Below are 19,395 nucleotides of genomic sequence, written 5' to 3'. Positions count from 1 at the left end.
ATCTTTTGACAGCCCCCGTTCATATGGCTATTTATTATCTGTTGACTTACATTTTAGCCAATTAGTGCAGTGTTATGCAAAATTCCACAGGAGAGAGCACATTATCGATATGGCCCACTTGGATTAGCAGTCTCTTGTTGTGAAAAGCATGTGATAAGAGGCTGTCTGTTATGGCTTAGAAATTGGCAGAAATTTAGAGGTTTAAATGTCACTTATAAAGTATATTAATACTAGGCGATAAGCCTGCCCAGAGGACAGTCTATTTTTTAAAAGTAAAGTCCATCTACCCCTATCCCTCTGTCCCTATCCCTCTCTCCCTATCCCTCTCTCCCTATTCCTCTGTCCCTCTATACATATCCCTCTGTCTCTGTATCCCTGTCCCTATCTCTGTCCCTATCCCTCTATCCCTATTCATCTGTCCCTATCCCTTTATCCCTCTATCCCTTTTCCTATCCCTCTGCCCCTATCCCTCTTCCCCAATCTCTCTGTCCCCATCCCTCTATCCCTGCCCCTATCCCTCTGTCCCTATCCCTTTGCCCCTATCCCTCTGTCCCTGATCCCCCCCTCAAACAGCTCTCTAACCCTCCCCCCTCTATTGCCGCCATCTTAGGTACTGGCAGCTGTCTGCCAGTACCTACAAACCCCTTTTTTCTATTCTTTTTTTCTTTTCTTTTTTTTTCTGTAAAAGGGACAGCAAACGTACCATGTGCAGAATTATGTAACATTATTCTAGCGACACCTTAAAAAACAAGATTGAGAGATTTACCCCCCTCTTGTTTTTATACATATATTGTTTTGCCACAAAATGCTGCATTGTTGGTGGTGACTGCAAACTTGTCCATTCATACCTTCTTAAATATATCTGTTAAAAGCTATTTTCCAAATATTTCATTAAAGGTTTTTTTTGTTTACCTAGTTGGTGATAAATTATATATATATATATATATATATATATATATATATATATATATATATATATATATATATATATATATATATATATATATATATATATAGCTATATTAACATTTATATTCATATATGTAGAAAAAATTTAATAAATTAGGTCATTCATTCCTGGACTGCTCTTCAATATTATATATTTGTCCATTGTGTGTATTTAACAGAATAAAAACATCGTTATGGACATTATTTCATATGATAATGAAATGGTTATGGAAAAAGTTATGTCCTGGTCTACCAGTGAATCATTAATGTAAAATATTTGCGCTCAACTTTATAATTTACTCCTATTATCAATTTTACTTCTCTTGCTATCTTTATTAAAAAAAGAAGGAATTTAAAGCTTAGGAGCCCATTTTAGGTTCAGCACCACGGACAGTGCTAGCTTATTAGTGGCTGACATTTAGCCACTAATAAGCAAGCATAACCCAGGTTCTGAACCAAAAATGGGCCAGCTCCTATGCTTGCTTATTGGTGGTTACATTTAGCCACCAATAAGCAAACATAACCCAGGTTCTGAAATAAAAAAGGGCCAGATACCACAAGTAAACTGTGAGTATCTGTGCTCTCAAATTACAAGTTGAAAGTAAAACGTGTTTCCCAATGTTAAATTTCCAGAAACCTACCAGTTTCACCTTAAGAATATGCAAATCACTAATACCATGACCTAGAGATTTGCATTTGCCCGAATGTATGCCAGTTCAATGATTCTTCCACTATATGAGCAGACAAATACATTATAGGATGAAACTGATGAAGAACATACGATTGCTTTACCAAATCTATTGTTTGCTTGTTCCTACCGTTTTGTCACCAAAAGATTTGATGCAGGAAGGGACAGGAAAGTCGGACAGGAGTTATTTAAGCCTGGCTAATCAGCCCTTTAGTTTGTAATGACGTACAGGAGGTCTGACTATTCATGTGTTTATGTCCCACATCCAATCCGCCATAGTATTATTAATGATTGAGGTTTTACCACCTCTATTGGAAGTTTATTCCATGAATCCACCACCATTTCTATAAAAAAAAAATTCTTCCTCACATTTCTCCTGAATCTGCTACCCTCTAGTTAAAGATTGTGACCCCTTGTTTTGTTATCTCTTATTTTGTGTAAAATGCTTTCAGCTTCCACTTTATTATGTCTCTTTATATATTTGAAGGTTTCTTTCATGTCACCTCTTCCCCTTCTCTCCTCTAATCTATACATATTTAGATCATAGAGTTTTTCTTTGTATGTTTTAAATGTGTACCATTTTAGTAGCCCTCCTTTGGACAGTTTGTAGTTTATTTATATCTTTCTGAAGATTTGGTCTCCAGAACTGTACACAGTATTCCAGATGAGGCCTAACTAATAATCTGTAAAGTGGCATAAGAACCTTGCTATTTCTGCTACCAATAGCTCTCCCAATGCAACCAAGTATTTTGACTGGCCTTACAGGCTGCACTGCTGCATTGTGTACAGAATTTAAAATCATCTGAAATAATTCACAAATCCTGTTCCTCTTTAGTTACAGTCGGTAATGTACCATTGAGACTATAATTGGCCTTGGGTTTTTGGATCCTATGTGCAAAATTTTGCTCTTGGTAATATACAATTTTAGACACCCATTTATTTGCCCAGTCCTCTATTTTTTTAACCCCTTAATGACCAGCGCCATACCCTGTACGACGCTGGTCATTATGCCCTTAAGGACCAGCATTGTACCCTGTACGATGCTGCTGTACTGGGATTCACTCTGCAAACAGTTTCTCTAAAAGTAGCGAGATTGCACTATTGCTGCATGCCCCATGAGTGGCCCTCTCTGCATAGAACATCGGTGGTGCTGATCGTTGATGGGTGGAAGGTCAAGGAGGGAGGCGGTGGGCGTCCCATCGCTGGAGGGGGGCGGGAGACTGCTACGCTATGGGGAAAAATGGATTACAGGGCAGTGAGTCGGAAGGAGGGAGAGGGGACTCCTTTAGTGGAAAGGGGATAAGAGGGTGGGAAAGTGATCAGGAGGGGGGAGGGTAATGAGGGGGGCCACCAATATAATAGAAAAAAATATATATTTTATTAAAATTGAAAGAAAAAAAGCATTTATATTTTCATACGGACAGTTTTTTCAAATAAAGAAAGCAAGAGAACGAAGAAAATTTGATAATAGGAGTAAATTAGAACGTTTTTTAAAATTGCATGCTCTATCTGAATCACGAAAGAAATTGTTTTGGTTCAGTGTCCCTTTAAGATGGGGGTGACCATTGGGGGGGTGGGGGAGGGAAGAGAGCTGTTTGAGAGTGGTCAGGTAGGGATCAGGGGTGGGAAGTTTCAGGTGGGAGGGTAATGTCTACACTAAAGCTAAAATTATCCTTGCAAGCTACCTTATTAACCCCTTCACTGCTGGGAATAAACGTGTGGTGCGCAGCTACAATCTTCTAATTACCAAAAAGCAATGGCAAAGCCATATATGTCTGCTAAGTCTGAACAAAGGGGATCCCAGAGAAGCTTTTATAACCATTTGGGTCATGATTGCACAAGCTGTATGGAAATAATTTCACTGAGAAACCTAAAGTTTGTGAAAAAGTGAACAATTTATTTTTATTTGATCGCATTTGACGGTGAAATGGGGCATGAAATATACCAAAATGGGCCTAGATCAATAGTTTGGGTTGTCTACTAAAAAAATAAATATAGTTTTGATAGGTATATAAAAAAAAGAAAAGAAAAAGGCTCTATTTCTGTTTAAATGTAGTGATGGCAAAAATGCTCTGGTCTTTTGGGAAGTTTTTGTCTGAAATGCCCGGTCCTTAAGAGGTTAAATATCACTGCTCATTTGATCAACTCCTCCTGGAACATCAACCTCGTTACAAATTTTTGTACCATCAGCAAACGAATAATTCTTCCCCTGGAGCCAACCTTGAATATCACTAAGGAGCATGTTAAACTAAACAGGTCCAAGAACTGACCCTTAGGTACACAACTAGTAAATGACCCCTCATTTGAATGTACTCCATTAATTGAAACCCTCTGCTTTTATCCTTAAAGGGACACTGTATGCTAGATTTTTCTTTGCATAAATGTTTTGTAGATTATCCATTTATATAGCCCATCTGGGAGTATTTTTGTAACAATGTATAGTTTTGATTTTTTTTTTTTAATAACATTGTGATGATTTTCAGACTCTTAACCAAGTCCCCACAATGTCAGATGTATACATGCATTTACAGCCTCCTCCTGGATCTGTCTTTTACTTAGGGAATTGGGGGAGGGGTGGTATCTGCGCATCTTGTTTTTCCAGCCCCTTTCAGTGAATGTCCCAGCCTAACCTCATCAACAGTGCTAAACTGGGAGCTGCTTAGTACGTTTTTAAAAGGTTTTATACTGGATTTTTGGATCAGTATTTGTGCATATTCTTTTTTTATAGTACTGTCTATTACAGTTATATCAAAATTGGTGTGCACTGTCCCTTTAAGCCAGCATTCTATCCACTTAACAATCTTAGCATATACTCCAAGGCAATATGTTTGTTGTGTGGGACAGTGTCAAACACTTTTCTAAAGCCTACATACACAACATCTATGGATCCCCTGCAGTTTATTAATTGAGCTACATTGTCAAAGAAATCAGTAAGATAATGTACTTGGGCAAGCACAGGAGTAGTAGATTTCATTCAAAGGGGCTTTAGGAATCCCCTCTCAATTGGTCTAGACTCTCTCCCTCACCCCCAGCTTTTTTGTTTTTATACTGATAAATACAGGTACAATCAAGTCTTTTTTTTTTTTTTTACTTCTCATTTCATTTTCATTAACCCCAAATTAAATATTAAAGGGACACTGAACCCAAATTTTGTCTTTTGTAATTCAGAAGGAGCATGCAATTTTAAGCAACTTTCTAATTTACTCCTATTATTAATTTTTCTTCGTTCTCTTGCTATCATTATTTGAAAAAGAAGGCATCTAAGCTTTTTTTTGGTTTCAGTACTCTGGACAGCACATTTTTATTGGTGGATGAATTTATCCACCAATCAGCAAGGACAACCCAGGTTGTTCACCAAAAATGGGCCGGCATCTAAACTTACATTCTTGCATTTCAAATAAAGATACCAAGAGAATGAAGAAAATTTGATAATAGGAGTAAATTAGAAAGTTGCTTAAAATTTCATGCTCAATCTGAATCACGAAAGAACATTTTTGGGTACAGTGTCCCTTTAACATTTGATCTAATAAGAAGTCTTCTCCGCAGTTTCCCAGTAAATGATCACAGTTTTTAACCTGTTTAATCACTGATTTGAAAGACTATAACTTGCAGGTGATATAAAAAAAGAAAGCACAATTGTCTTTACAATATATATATATGTCCTGAAGTAAGAATGCTTTTTTTTTTTTTTTTTAAAAAAAAGGTAAATTTTATATTTATAAATCAAATAATAGATTTAGATAGATTTTTTTTATCAGTTAATAAAATGCAAAGTGTGAACAATCTAAATCAAATCGATATTTAGTTTGACCACCCTTTGGCTTCAAAATCAATGTAATTCTTCTAGGTACACTTGCACGCTGTTTTTTTAAGGAACTCGGCAAGTAGGTTGTTCAAACATCATGGAGAACTAACCCTATGGTTCTTAATGGGAATTTAGGCAACTTCAGTTGTTTTTGTCACTTCATGTAATCCCAAACAGACTGGGTGATATTGAGATCAGGGCTCAGTGGGGGCCATACCATCACTTCCAGGACTCCTTGTTCTTCTTTACACTGAAGATAAGTATCTGCCTGTATTTCTCAGCATTGAGGAGACCATTAATACAGACCAAATTACCTATTCTATTTGCAGAAATGCAGCCCCAGGCGTGCAAGGAACCTGCCCCATGCTTCACTGTTGCCAGCAGAATTTATTCTTGTACCGCTCCTCTGCTACAGCCAAATATTTAAAATTTTGACTCATAAATCCAGAGCAACTGCTGCCATCTTTCTGCACCCCAGTTCCTGTGCTTTTGCGCATAGTTGAGTAGCTTGGCCTTATTTCCATGTCAGAAGTAGGACTTCTTTGCCATAATTCTTTCATGATGACCACTTCTGACCAGACTTATCTGAATAGTAGATAGGTGTATCAGGGTCTAACTGTTTTTTTAGATAAAAATCTAATAAAATATTATTAGCTATAGGGGGCTCTCAACTCAAAACTAATAAATAATTTATGTTGTGTATATAAGGTGAGAGAAAGGAACTAAAATAAGTCCATAAAACAATATGAAATAAAAAGTCCCAAATTGCTGATAATCCATGTATCATTCAATAGGCCGTTTCCTCTTCGTCAGGAAAACCTAACAGGACAACATCTAAAAATAATAAAAGTAAAAGGGCGCCACATAGCGTGATACTTTTGACCAAAGATAAGACAGCACAGATTTCACAATGGTTACTCACAATGGCGTAGGCACTAAAGAAATTCAGTGCAAATCAAGCAGGCTGGTAATCCCAGTCTCCAGATGACTGATGTCACAGTGTAGCTGCTGCTCTTCCAAATATAGGGTACTTATGCAAAGAAGTACAACATTTATTAAAAACAAAGTTGCTAAAGGTTGCAACAATATCTACAATTGTTGCAACGTTTAGCAACTTTGTTTTTCATACATTTTGTACTTCTTTGCATAAGTACCCTATTGAAGATTTTTTCTATTTGGAAGAGCAGCAGCTACACTGTGTAGTCAGTCAGCCGCAGACTGATTACCAGCCTGCTTGAGTTGCACTGAATTTCTTTAGCGCCTACGCCATTGTGAGTAACCATTGTGAAATCTGTGCTGTGTCTATGTGTTACTATTTTTAGATTTTCTCACTAGTTTCTACCAATGCTGAGCTGATGGCATTGTTAGACATCTTCTGATTGCAATAAACATACTGTGTCTTTCATCTGCTGTACTAAGTTTCATTGACTGACCACAGTACTCAATGTTGCCCGTTTCTTTATGCTTTTTCAGAAGAGCATGGGCAGCAGGTCTTCAGCAACCTCACCCTTAGCTGTTCCTCACCCAGTTTTTTCCTCTACACAGCTGTTTCTGTTTCAGTTAATAAATGTGTTTAAGCCTACATATTTAGGGCTAGATTCCAAGTGGAGCGCTAATTTATCAAGTGGCTGATTAATGCTACCGCAAGCTCATGGTAGCTATTTGCACTCTGAAATTTAAAGAGGTCAGACCTCTGGTTCAATTTCTAAATTTGCACCAATTGCCCCAAAATACAGTGGTGTGTTTTTTTTTAATAAAAAAACAATGTGCATCTTTATTTTTTTTAAATATAACTGCAAGAAGCAGTTATAAGGGGTTACATTTGTCATGAGTGGGGTGTTAGAAAAAAACAACACTGAAAAGTGCCTTTACATTGCAGTCTATGAGGAACTGTGTATTCTCTGTAAATATATATATGTATATGCTTATATACATATATATTTTATGTGTTAATATGTGTATATACACATAAATATATATGCATATACATATATACTTGCTGCCCCACGTACCCCCTTCGCTGCGCTAGGTTCTCATGCCGTGTCTCACAGCATGAGAAAGAGGCTCCCATTGGAGCCTATGGAAGCGTGCTCCCATGAGCGCAATGTGAGATTGCATTCACATTGCACCTAACTTGTAATACCAGCACAGATTTGGTATTACTTAGTGGAACAAAATTTTCGCCCTCGCAAAAGCAATATTTTGTGCTCCACTTCTAATCTGGCCCTTAATTGATAATCGTTAGCACCTGTTTGGTATAATTGTTTACTCATGTACCCGACTATACGACTACAAAATCCATGACTTTGCACAAGTGCACCTAGAAGCTGTTTTGAAGGCAAATGTTAGTCATACCAAATATAGATTTTAATAAGAATTTTCTTGTGTTCACTCACTTTCAAGTTTAATTGATAAAAAAAAAAAAAAAAAACTATTAACATTCTTATTTTTTTAAAGCATTCTTAATTCACAGGATTTTTCACACCTGCCTTAAACTTTTGCACAGTATTAATGTACACAAGTTGGCCAAAATACAATATGTCTTTCACTATAGTTGTTTTATTAAAGGGACAATTAAGTCAAAATTAAACATGATTCAGATAGAACCTACAATTTTAAATAACTTTCCAATTTACTTATATTTTCTAATTAGGTTTGTTGTCTAGGTATCCCTTTATTAATATGCTTCTTGCCATTGGCTCACGTGATGTGTTCAGCTAGCTCCCAGTAGTGTATTCCTCTCCCTCAACAAAGGATATCAAGAGAATGAAGCTAATTTAACCCCTTAACGACCAAGGACGTACGCCACACGTCCTCAAAAAAAATACAGTTAATGACCGAGGACGTGTGGCGTACGTCCATGGTTTGGAAAGCAGCTGGAAGCGATCCTGCTCGCTTCCAGCTGCTTTCCGGTTATTGCAGTGATGCCTCAACATCGAGGCATCCTGCAATAACCCCCCTTGGCCATCCGATGCAGAGAGAGCCACTCTGTGGCCCTCTCTGTACCGGACATCGATGGCCGGTTTCGTTGGTGGGTGGGAGCCAGTCTGGGAGGCGGGTGGGCGGCCATCGATGGGCCGTATGATGTGGAGGGGGGCGGGATCGTGGGTGGGAACGCCGGGTGCGCGCGGGGGTAGGAAGCGGGTGAGAACCGCTACACTACAGAAAAATGATGGGAGAAAAGTGGCAGTGATTGCCAAATATATTTAAATATATGTAGATCTGAGAGATCTGGGAGGGGTGGTGGGTTGGTCTTTTGGGGGGGGCAAGCTACACTACAGAAAATTATTTAAAAAAAAATAATAAAACATGTTTTACTATAAACTGGGTACTGGCAGACAGCTGCCAGTACCAAAGATGGCTACTAATAAGTTAGAGGGGGATGGGTAAAGAGCTGTTTGGGGGGTATCAGGGAGGTTGGGGGCTAAGGGGGGATCCTCCAGAGCAGCATATGTAAATATGCCTTTTTTTTATTTATTTTTTATCAAGGATAGCTTTTTTTTTTAGTACTGGCAGACTTTCTGCCAGTACTTAAGATGGCGGGGACAATTGTGGGGTGGGGGAGGGAAGAGAGCTGTTTGGGAGGGATCAGGGGGTGTAATGTGTCAGGTGGGAGGCTGATCTCTACACTAAAGCTAAAATTAAACCTGCAAGCTCCCTACATGCTACCTAATTAACCCCTTCACTGCTAGCCATAATACACGTGTTATGCACAGCGGCATTTAGCGGCCTTCTAATTACCAAAAAGCAACGCCAAAGCCATGTATGTCTGCTATTTCTCAACAAAGGGGATCTCAGAGAAGCATTTATAACCATTTGTGCCATAATTGCACAAGCTGTTTGTAAATTATTTCAGTGAGTAACCTAAAATTGTGAAAAATTTTACTTTTTTTTTTATTTAATCGCATTTGGCGTTGAAATGGTGGCATGAAATATACCAAAATGGGCCTAGATCAATACTTAGGGTTGTCTACTACACTACAATAAAGCTAAAATTAACCCTACAAGCTCCCTACATGCTCCCTAATTAACCCCTTCATTGCTGGGCATAATACACGTGTGGTGCGCAGTGGCATTTAGCGGCCTTCTAATTACCAAAAAGCAACACCAAATCCATATATGTCTGCTATTTATGAAAAAAGGGGATTCCAGAGAAGCATTTACAACCATTTGTGCCATAATTGCACGAGCTGTTTGTAAATAAATTCAGTGAGAAACCTAAAGTTTGTAACAAAATGTGTGAAAAAGTGAACAATTTTTTTTATTTGATCGCATTTGGCGGTGAAATGGTGGCATGAAATATACCAAAATGGGCCTAGATCAATACTTTGGGATGTCTTCTAAAAAAAAAAATATACATGTCAAGGGATATTCAGGGATTCCTGGAAGATATCAGTGTTCCAATGTAACTAGCGCTAAGTTTGAAAAAAAGTGGTTTGGAAATAGCAAAGTGCTTCTTGTATTTATTGCCCTATAACTTGCAAAAAAAGCAAAGAACATGTAAAGATTGGGTATTTCTAAACTCAGGACAAAATTTGGAAACTATTTAGCATGAGTGTTTTTTGGTGGTTGCAGATGTGTAACAGATTTTGGGGGTCAAAGTTAGAAAAAGTGTGTTTTTTTCCATTTTTCCTCATATTTTATATTTTTTTTATAGTAAATTATAAGATATGATGAAAATAATGGTATCTTTAGAAAGTCCATTTAATGGCGAGAAAAACGGTATATAATATGTGTGGGTACAGTAAATGAGTAAGAGTAAAATTACAGCTAAACACAAACACTGCAGAAATGTAAAAATAGCCTTGGTCCCAAACGGTCAGAAAATGGAAAAGTGCTGTGGTCATTAAGGGGTTAATAAAAGAAATAAAATGGGAAGGGTTTTAAAATTGCATTTTTTTAATTATTATTATGAATGAAAAATTTTGCGTTTTACATCCCTTTAAAAGTCTCTTAACATTTTATGCATTTTATTTTGAGCAACTTGGAAAAACAGTCTTATAATATTGTAACTCTTCAAACCAAAGCATCAGTTAATTGACTGAAGTAAGGAAATGTGTTCACTGTTGCCCTCACTTTACAAAGGACCATTTCAGACAGCAAAACGTTATTAGACTATGTTGCTTAAACTCCTAAAGACTCCATAATCTAAAAGGAAACATAGTCTATGTTAGGTGATCAGACAGAAGGCAGTACATGCTGTGATCTGAGATATCTTTGCAGAAATGCAGCGTATCTGCAGAAAGAACAGGACACAAGCAGGAACCGTTAGCACTTTCACTTTTCAGGCTGTTCTCTTTAAACAGTGCTGTACTGCTCTGGCTGCACTGTGTAAGTTTTCCTTAACATAGTGCAGCCAGAGTGAAGCGCTGTTTGAAGAGGACAGTTAAATACAGAGCAGCACTACAAAGCAGCAGTGCATTGATTGATAATCATTAATGCTTTAGTATAACTGCCTAATTTAAAATTGAATTTTATTTCAAACTGACCTGCAGAAAAATTTTAGCTAAAAAACTCATTGCAGAAAGCGAAATAAAGTTCTGCCTCTGGGGGTGATCAGGAGGAAATGCAGAAATCCAGATGACACAAGATAAGACCATGTGAGTGTATAGGGCTGGATGATTTCTGCTGCTGTCTCCTGTTTACATAGCTTTTCTTTAACCAATACTGCAGTATTGACAATCTCATTTGGCAAACGCCGCTATTTTAAATGACAAAATAAGTTAAGGAGTTATTTGTAAACAATGTAATACACTGGCAAGTAAAACAGATCATTGGGAAAACTAAAAGGGAATAAAATGTTACAATGCAATGTCCCTTTAAAGGGACAGTAAACAGATTTTAATATAAAATGTTTAGTTTTGCCTAATGAAACAACTTTGCAGTATATTTTTATTTATTTTGCCCCCTTTTCATTGAATTTCTATGAACATGAAATATGAACTGACTTCTCAAGGCTAATTCTGCAATATATCTGCCCCTAATTGTTTAAAACTGATAACAACTGTCAAACAATGTGCCGAAGGCAGAAGATGGCAGACCCTCGCAGCATTCAGCTCTTTGGAGACGAATTTATTCTTGCAAAAGTACAACACACCAGATCTTAGTGTATTGCACTTTCACGAGAATCAATCTTGCTCCGAAAAGACCTGAATAAAATAGCCAAATGCACATATCTAACCATTACTGATGTGCTCTTTTTTTTTTACTTTTGACTGTGCAACCTCATGAATCCTCCCTATATATTGTTTCTGAAGCACCTTTATTTGCACTCATTCATACAAACACGATAGGGTAAAAAGGGAAGAAGCAGTCAGAAGAAGGGCTGAGAGTATATCTGAGAGAGGGACATACAAATACAAGTGAAGAGAATGAACAAGAAAAAAAATAAAACCAAATAAGTTCTTGGAATCTCCTGTCAGGCAAATCTCTCAAAACTACTGGTGAATAAATCACCTGATGGGTGACAGCAGGTTAGTAACCATGGTTACTGATCAGCTGGTTATTTCACCTGTATATCATGAAAATCTGGCCTGTTAGGGGTACTTGAGAAATACTGAACTAGACTTACTTAAATACATTTAAAGGCACATAATGGTCAAATGTTGACCTTTTTAAATTTAAATCTTAATACAAGTATTTTTGCAAGTAAATAATTCCTTTAATTAAAATATATCACAATAACCTTCTGTGGACATGGCAGTAAGCGAAAAGTTTATGTATCCTTTACTTGTGTGCTCTGAATACGATGAGAGCTCTGAGTAAGGTTTAAACCAAAAAGGTAGAGTTGATTCCATCAAAACATCTCCAGTCAGTATCAGGTCAGAAATTAAAATATACCTGTTTCTTGATGAATATTACATTTTCTTGCACGATTCAAATAAAGCATACATTTGTAAACAACTTTCCAGTTTATTTCAATTATCAATTTTGCTTCATTCAATTGGTATCCTGTCTTGAAAAAGCAGCAAAGCATTACTGGGAACTAAGCCAATCACAAGAGTTGACTCCCAGCTCCTGAGCCTACCTAGATATGCTTTTCAACAAAGGATACTAAAAGTACAAAGATAAAAGAAGTTAATTGTAATGTTGTTTAAAATGGTATGCTCTATCTGAATCGTGAAATAAAAAATGTGGGGTTCATGTCCCTTAAAGTGCTGGGAACTACAAATCTAGTTCTCTAAAAGGTTTCTAGGTTGAAGCTTGGATGCTCAATATGAGGCCATTCCATTCATGTAGCTTACCTGTTACTGACACCTCCATATTCGCTTCCAGTGGACGATTACAATCCAAGTCACGGCTTAGACTCAGCTCTCCAGTGCTGGTATTAAGAACCAGGAGCTCCAGTTCATTTCCGTGTAGGAATGTGAAATTCAGTGAATCACTAACATCCGGGTCATGCGCTGGAACTCTCCCAATTACTCCCATTGGGAAACTGCCCTTACTGCCACCCACGTAATGGTTAAAGAGAATCGTGAAATCACTCAGAGTTGGGGCATTGTCATTTACATCAATCAGACGCACTCTTACAGTGGCTCTACTAACCAGTGGCGCTGATGTAGCTTGCACCACAATGACATACTCAGGTTTTATTTCATAGTCTAAATCAACTAATGCAGTAAGTTCCCCTGAGAAGATATCAAGCTGGAATACTTCTGGGATATTCCCCTCAACAATTTGGTACATGATCTGGGCATTAGGTCCTTCATCAGGATCAGTTGCAGTTATTTTAGCCAGTGGTGGCCCTAATGGACTGTTCTCAAGCACCATTACCTCTAGCTCGTCCTGAGAAAACACAGGTGGATTGTCATTCACATCCAGGACAGTAACTACAATTTCAGCAGGAGTACGATGAAGAGATGACTGTCCCTTGTCTACAGCATAGGCAATGAGCTTGTACTGTGCCACATTCTCTCGGTCAAGGCGCCTTAGCGTCCGTACAATGCCAGAAGTGGACTCCACCGTGAAGTCTCCATCTCCATCATTTCCACCAGAAAACGTGTAAAAGACCCTTCCATTGAGACCTGAGTCACGATCAGTGGCAGCTATCTGTAGGACACTTGTATATGGAGGTGCATCTTCAGGCACAGACCCGCTATAAGAAGAACGCTGGAAAATGGGAGGATTATCATTGACATCGATCACTAAAATTTCTAAGTAAGTTGTGTCTGACTTTTGAGGAATACCATTGTCTTGTGCTGTTACAGCCAGTGTGTAAGAGACTTGATCTTCATAGTCCAGCTGCATTGTGGTTGTTACAGCTCCAGTGTCAGCGTCTATGGTAAATTGAGGCATGCCTTCTTCTGCCAGGTAGGTGATTCGGGCATTTTCTCCACTGTCTTCGTCTGTGGCACTGATGATCACCACAGTTGTGCCTACTGGTTGATCTTCCCTTACACTGACTGTGTAGTGAGAGCTCTGAAAAACTGGTCGATGTGTGTTGGCATCAGTAACATTCACAATTGCTCTTGCAGTATCTGTTCGGGTCCCATCAGATGCAGTGACAATCAATACAAACTGCCTCTCTAATTTGTAATCCAGTGGCAATGCTAGTGTCAGTAACCCCAAACCACCTGTTTGGCTTGATATAGAAAATCGATGGCGAGCATTACCCCCAGTTATTTGATATGTAATAGTGGCATGAGCATCTCTGTCAACTGCCTGTACTGATAAAACGCTGGTGCCCACTGCGGCATCTTCATTAAGCCGTGCTTGATATTCATCCTGTGTGAACTTTGGGTCATTATCATTGACATCCAGTACCTGCACACTTACTGCAGCCGAGGATGATAAAGATGGTTGGCCATGGTCTCTTGCCTCCACTCCAAAACTGTAAAACTCAACTTCCTCTCTGTCTAGTTCGGTTTGTACTATTATCCACCCAGTGCTATTATTTATAGAAAATGGTCCAGTATCACCAGTTAATCGATAGTGCAGCCTACAGTTCTCACCAGTATCTGCATCTAGGGCCTGAGCTTGAAGTACAGAGTAACCATGAGGTACATTTTCTAGTACTGCTGCCTGGAAAGAACCACTCATAAAAGTTGGGGCATTATCATTTACATCTAGTACTTGTATGGTGACAAGTCCTGTAACATTGGACAGTGGGGGCCTCCCACCATCTTGAGCTCTAAGCCTCAGTGTGTGTTCTTTGTCAGTCTCAAAATCAAGGGCTCCAGCCAGGAAGATAGCACCTGTCTGTGGGTCAATGGAAAACAGCCCACGAGCATTACCACTTAAGATGCTATAATGCACTGCAGCATTGGTTCCTTGATCACGGTCTGTAGCAGTCACTAGTAGCAGCTGCATGTTAATAGCACTATCTTCAGCTACACGTGCTATGTAGCGTTTTTCACTAAACTGTGGGGAATTATCATTTTCATCTTCAACAGAGATGTACACAGTGGCTGTGGTATTGCGTGGCCCGGGGTCACGTCCTTGGTCATTTGCCTCAACCAGAAGCTGATAGAACTCTAACTTTTCACGGTCCACATGACCTCTTGTCCTTATAACCCCTGACCTTGGATCAATTTCAAAGGCATCACCTGCTCCTGATAATATGCGGTAGACAATGTTCGCATTGCTTAGTGAATCGCCATCTGTGGCGCGCACAGTCATCACCTCATAACCAACCTCCATATTCTCTCTTACACTCTCCCTGTATTCTCGTTGTTCAAAAATAGGATCATGATCATTAGTGTCACTGATGGTCACAGTCAGAGTGGCCATTGCAGTGCGTCTAGGGACACCTGCATCACTAACCGTAACTCGGAAAACATGGGTGCTCTTGGTCTCTCGGTCTAGCTCCCCTTTTGTGGTTACTTCTCCGGTTGTGGGATTTAGTGAGAAGAGACCGTTTGAGCGGCTATCAAATAGGGCATCCATGGAGTACTCTAACCGTCCAAAGTCCCCTTCATCTGGGTCACTGGCCCTTAATTGCACAACAAAAGTCCCAGTGGGTTTGTTCTCAGGCACAGATATTTGATAAGTGTGTGTTTGGAATTGAGGGCTATTGTTAACGTTTCTTTTCCCCCTGGACAACCCTAGGGTATATACATTGTGTGCATCCCAAGGAGGCAATTGTACTGTCCAGTAAACTACAAATTCCTCACTGAACAGACTTGCACAAGGATTACATTGCAGCTTCAAGTCTAACGAGTGCTGGGGAGTTAGGCATAGATAACGTGTGGTGAGCAATCTACCGTGCCATAAAGTAATCCCGAGGCTTCCAGCAGTTTGGCACTTAGGTTGGCAAGTGCCCCACTGAGAGGGCAGCACCTGTGAGAGAGACAGCAGGGATACTCCCGGAATGATGCAGATTGTGGCCGAGTCTCCTCTAGGTACCTGTTTTGGTTTCACATTAGTTATAATATGGAAATGCACACAAGGGTAGGCGGGGACGTGAGTATTTATTGTGCTGTAAATGCTTTCGATTAATTGAAGATTGTTGGGAACAGGATTACTGCAAGTCCTGGATATGAAATGAGGACCGGAAGCGCTGTGGGAATGATTGGAGCCCTCATGTATAAGCGAAAGGGAACAGTTTCCCAGGGGGTCTAGAATAGGATGCCCCAGCACGGTGGGTAAGGTAATGAGAAGATTAAAAGCAGCGGAGAGCCAACCGTGACTCCTGCATGGGGCTCTGACTAGGCCATGAGAGTGTAGGCACCCAGGGGATATTCCTTCTACTCGCTTCCTTAGCACTAAGTGCAGGGCAGAGGGTGCTGGCATAGTTCTCGTCAATGTCACCAACCCGAATGTAGGAGCAGCAAAGGTTCCGGGGTCAGTGACGGGTTACGTTAAATCATAATAATACACAATTACTCCGACTCACCACAAGAAAGTCTGAAACAGGTGCTTTTCCATTACCCCGTGGAAGTGCTTGGAGAAAAAAAAGACCACACGCATAACTCATACCGGTTGAGGTGCCGAGGCCATCCTCCTCCTGTACATGTCCTTATGTAGATAATATAATATCCTTTTCATTATAAAAACATCTCTAGATTTGATGGGTATAATCTGTATCCTGCTGTATTGATTAACAATCCCTCATCCACTGCTTGTCCTGTGCTGCTTTGAAGCCTGATAGGCACTTCCCAGTGGTGTTCAGACTGTATCCTGTGTACGATGGTGTAGCATTAAATTGGATTCGTATCAATAAGGATTTCTATATCAGTTATCAGCATAAACCAAGGTTGCTGTTCTCCTGTGCTTCCAGTACACCACCATGGATGTGGGATCTCTTCTCTGATTCCTGGTTTAATTCAACATGCAAGAAAACGCCTTCGTCTTAAAGTGGTATTGATAAGTGGGGCCCACGTCTATTACTCATAGCTTTCTTTTCCCCACACCAGTTGTATATTTGTTGCAGGATGAGAATATGGTCTACTGTAGAATGCTTTTTAATCCTGAAACTAATTCATCTTTAACATGCTTCTGCAGGAATACAGGCTGTGTGAGTGCCTGCAGAATGAATGGGTTTGGCAAGGGGAGGGTGGAGGAGCAGATGGGGGAGGGTGACTGGGCATTTAAATTTTGTAACCATTGTAGTGCGGGTGAGGCATATGGCACGTTACACTATTGTTGTAAATTAGTGCTGAATATGTAACCTATAACTGCAGGTGTTTATACAGTTTTAAAATTAACTTACAGTTCTGTTTTATATCTTGATTTTAGGTCAATACTCAAATCTCCTTGATTATTATTTAATTGAAATCATCAGCCAAAATAAGGTCTGGGGACATATTGCCAGTTATTTCTATGTGATACATCCCACAGTCTTTATTTTTGTGTGCAGTTGACTCATTTATTTCCCCACTAGATTCAATGAATATTTCCTGCACTGTGTGCATGTGTAGTTTAGTGGTAGTTATGCCTTTTCCCCTATTAGTTGAACTAAAGATGTATTCAAATAAACTGCTGCCATCCAATTTAAAGAGATAGTAAGCAGTATAAGTCTGTAATATAAAATGATTGAGTATGTGTAGTTAAAAAAAAAAACTTTGCAATATACTTTCATTATTTCTTTAGTTTTCTTTTCCTATAATTTAACTTTTAAAATTGTTGGTTTTCTAAATTCCAATGAGTTTCTATAAAGTAATGGTACTGTCCATTATCTGTTTCCCCTGCTGAAGGTACAGATATAAAACAGGCAATAAAATAGACTTCCAAAAAGAGATTCCACACAGCTTTGTTTGCACAATCAGAGAGAAATAGAAAACTAGTTCAAACATGCCAGCATCAATTACTTTATAGAAACTATAGTAATTTATACAAAACTAAAGCTTTACACCTATATTTTCAATATGTAAACAACAAATATATTTGTAAGAATACATATAGATATAATTATATCCAACATATATTTACTGTTTAACATCCCTTTAAATGGATATGATGCAGTGCTGATTTGGAAAAATATATGTAAAATGCTCTAACTCTTCTGAGCATGAGCAAAAAACTGATTTCCAATTTCTCTAGCATTCACTGAACAGTAAACCAGTTCATGTTTCTCTAGAAGACGTATGACATCAAGCTATATATGCCTTCCTGTATAGAGACCCCAGCCTTGTGGGGTTGTAACAGAAAAAAATGGACCCCTGCACACATTAAGTAAAAAAAAAGTAAATAAAAGGTAAAATATCTTAAAAGGACACTGAACCCAAATTTTTTCTTTTGTGATTCAGATAGAGCATGCAATTTTAAGAAACTTTCTAATTTACTCCTATTACCAATTTTTCTTCATTCTCTTGCTATCTTTATTTGAAAAAGAAGGCATCTAAGCTTTTTTTTTGTTCAGAACTCTGGACAGCACTTTTTTATTGGTTGATGAATTTATCCACCAATCAGCAAGGACAACCCAGGTTGTTCACCAAAAATGGGCCGGCATCTAAACTTACATTCTTGCATTTCAAATAAAGATAACAAGAGACTGTAGAAAATTTGATAATAGGAGTAAATTAAAAAGTTGCTTAAAATGTCATGCTCTATCTGAATCACGAAATAAAAAAAATTGGGTTCAGTGTCCCTTTAATATAAATCATTGCAATATGTATTATCATTTTTAAGTATAAGATACTGCTCAGTGTTTTTTTTTTCTATTACAACAATTAAACAGACTGTTTTATATGCCTTTAAACAAGGTGTGCTTTGCTATACTTTACTTTGGAGCATTCTGTGACTGGTGTGATCAGACCAGGAACCAGGAACTGTGTGCACATCTTATTCCTGCTATAAGAACAGGGCCAACCAACCCTTATTTATATCTAATTCAGGGTGACTTTCCTGACTGCATATTATAGATAAAGGCTGGAAGAATTGACATGTATGCTTATTATATGCAGATTATATGCCCAGGCTAAGAAAGTGCTATCTAATTCAAAGATACTTCCTCGTGGGAAATATGTTGGCTCAACAGTTCATAGGGATAACATCTTCAGGCTTTATGAATTTTTTATAGGTACCTGATGGCAGTTTACGTGGTGAAAGACACACCAGAAGTTTTAAATATTTAATTTGTATGAAATATAGCTTCTGTTTATAGGCTCAGAAATTCTTTTTTTTATACAATGTGTTATCTTGACTACCAGTGTATATACAGGCATTTTAATTCAGGATAACCTCTTGAAAGGAGCATAACAGATAATCATCTTTTAGACTTTAACATGTCCTCTTTACTGCAAATATTCAGTAAAAAACAGTACAAAGCAAAACTAAAATCATTTTGGGGTAGAGCATACATTTTTGTTTAGGTGTTAGTAGGACCCACAATCACTTAGCACAGTTTGTGAGTTCTGGACTTTGCCGTATAACTAACATTTTCTTAAAGCTTCTTATTTTCTCCCATGAACCTAGCTTGCATCACTGATCCCTTTGAAAAGGATGTGTGTGAGATATTAAAAGGGTTACTGAAAAACCTTCACGCTCAAACACTCTTTTGAGGAGGGAGGGGGAG

At 38.5% G+C, this 19,395-nt stretch overlaps 1 protein-coding gene across 1 annotated transcript in view; it reads right to left on the bottom strand.

Moving 5' to 3' along the window:
* Nucleotides 1-16,172, bottom strand: part of LOC128652409 (cadherin EGF LAG seven-pass G-type receptor 2-like) — a 307,753-nt gene extending 291,581 nt beyond the window's left edge. Inside the window, exon 1 of the mRNA XM_053705347.1 lies at nucleotides 12,686-16,172. Within this exon, the coding sequence (XP_053561322.1) occupies nucleotides 12,686-16,172 (3,487 nt within the window). The remainder of the gene's footprint in view (nucleotides 1-12,685) is intronic.
* Nucleotides 16,173-19,395: the final 3,223 nt, after the last annotated feature.

The sequence above is a fragment of the Bombina bombina genome, chromosome 3, assembly GCF_027579735.1.
Source record: "Bombina bombina isolate aBomBom1 chromosome 3, aBomBom1.pri, whole genome shotgun sequence".
NCBI lineage: Eukaryota > Metazoa > Chordata > Amphibia > Anura > Bombinatoridae > Bombina > Bombina bombina.
This window is presented reverse-complemented; position numbering and strand designations above follow the sequence as displayed.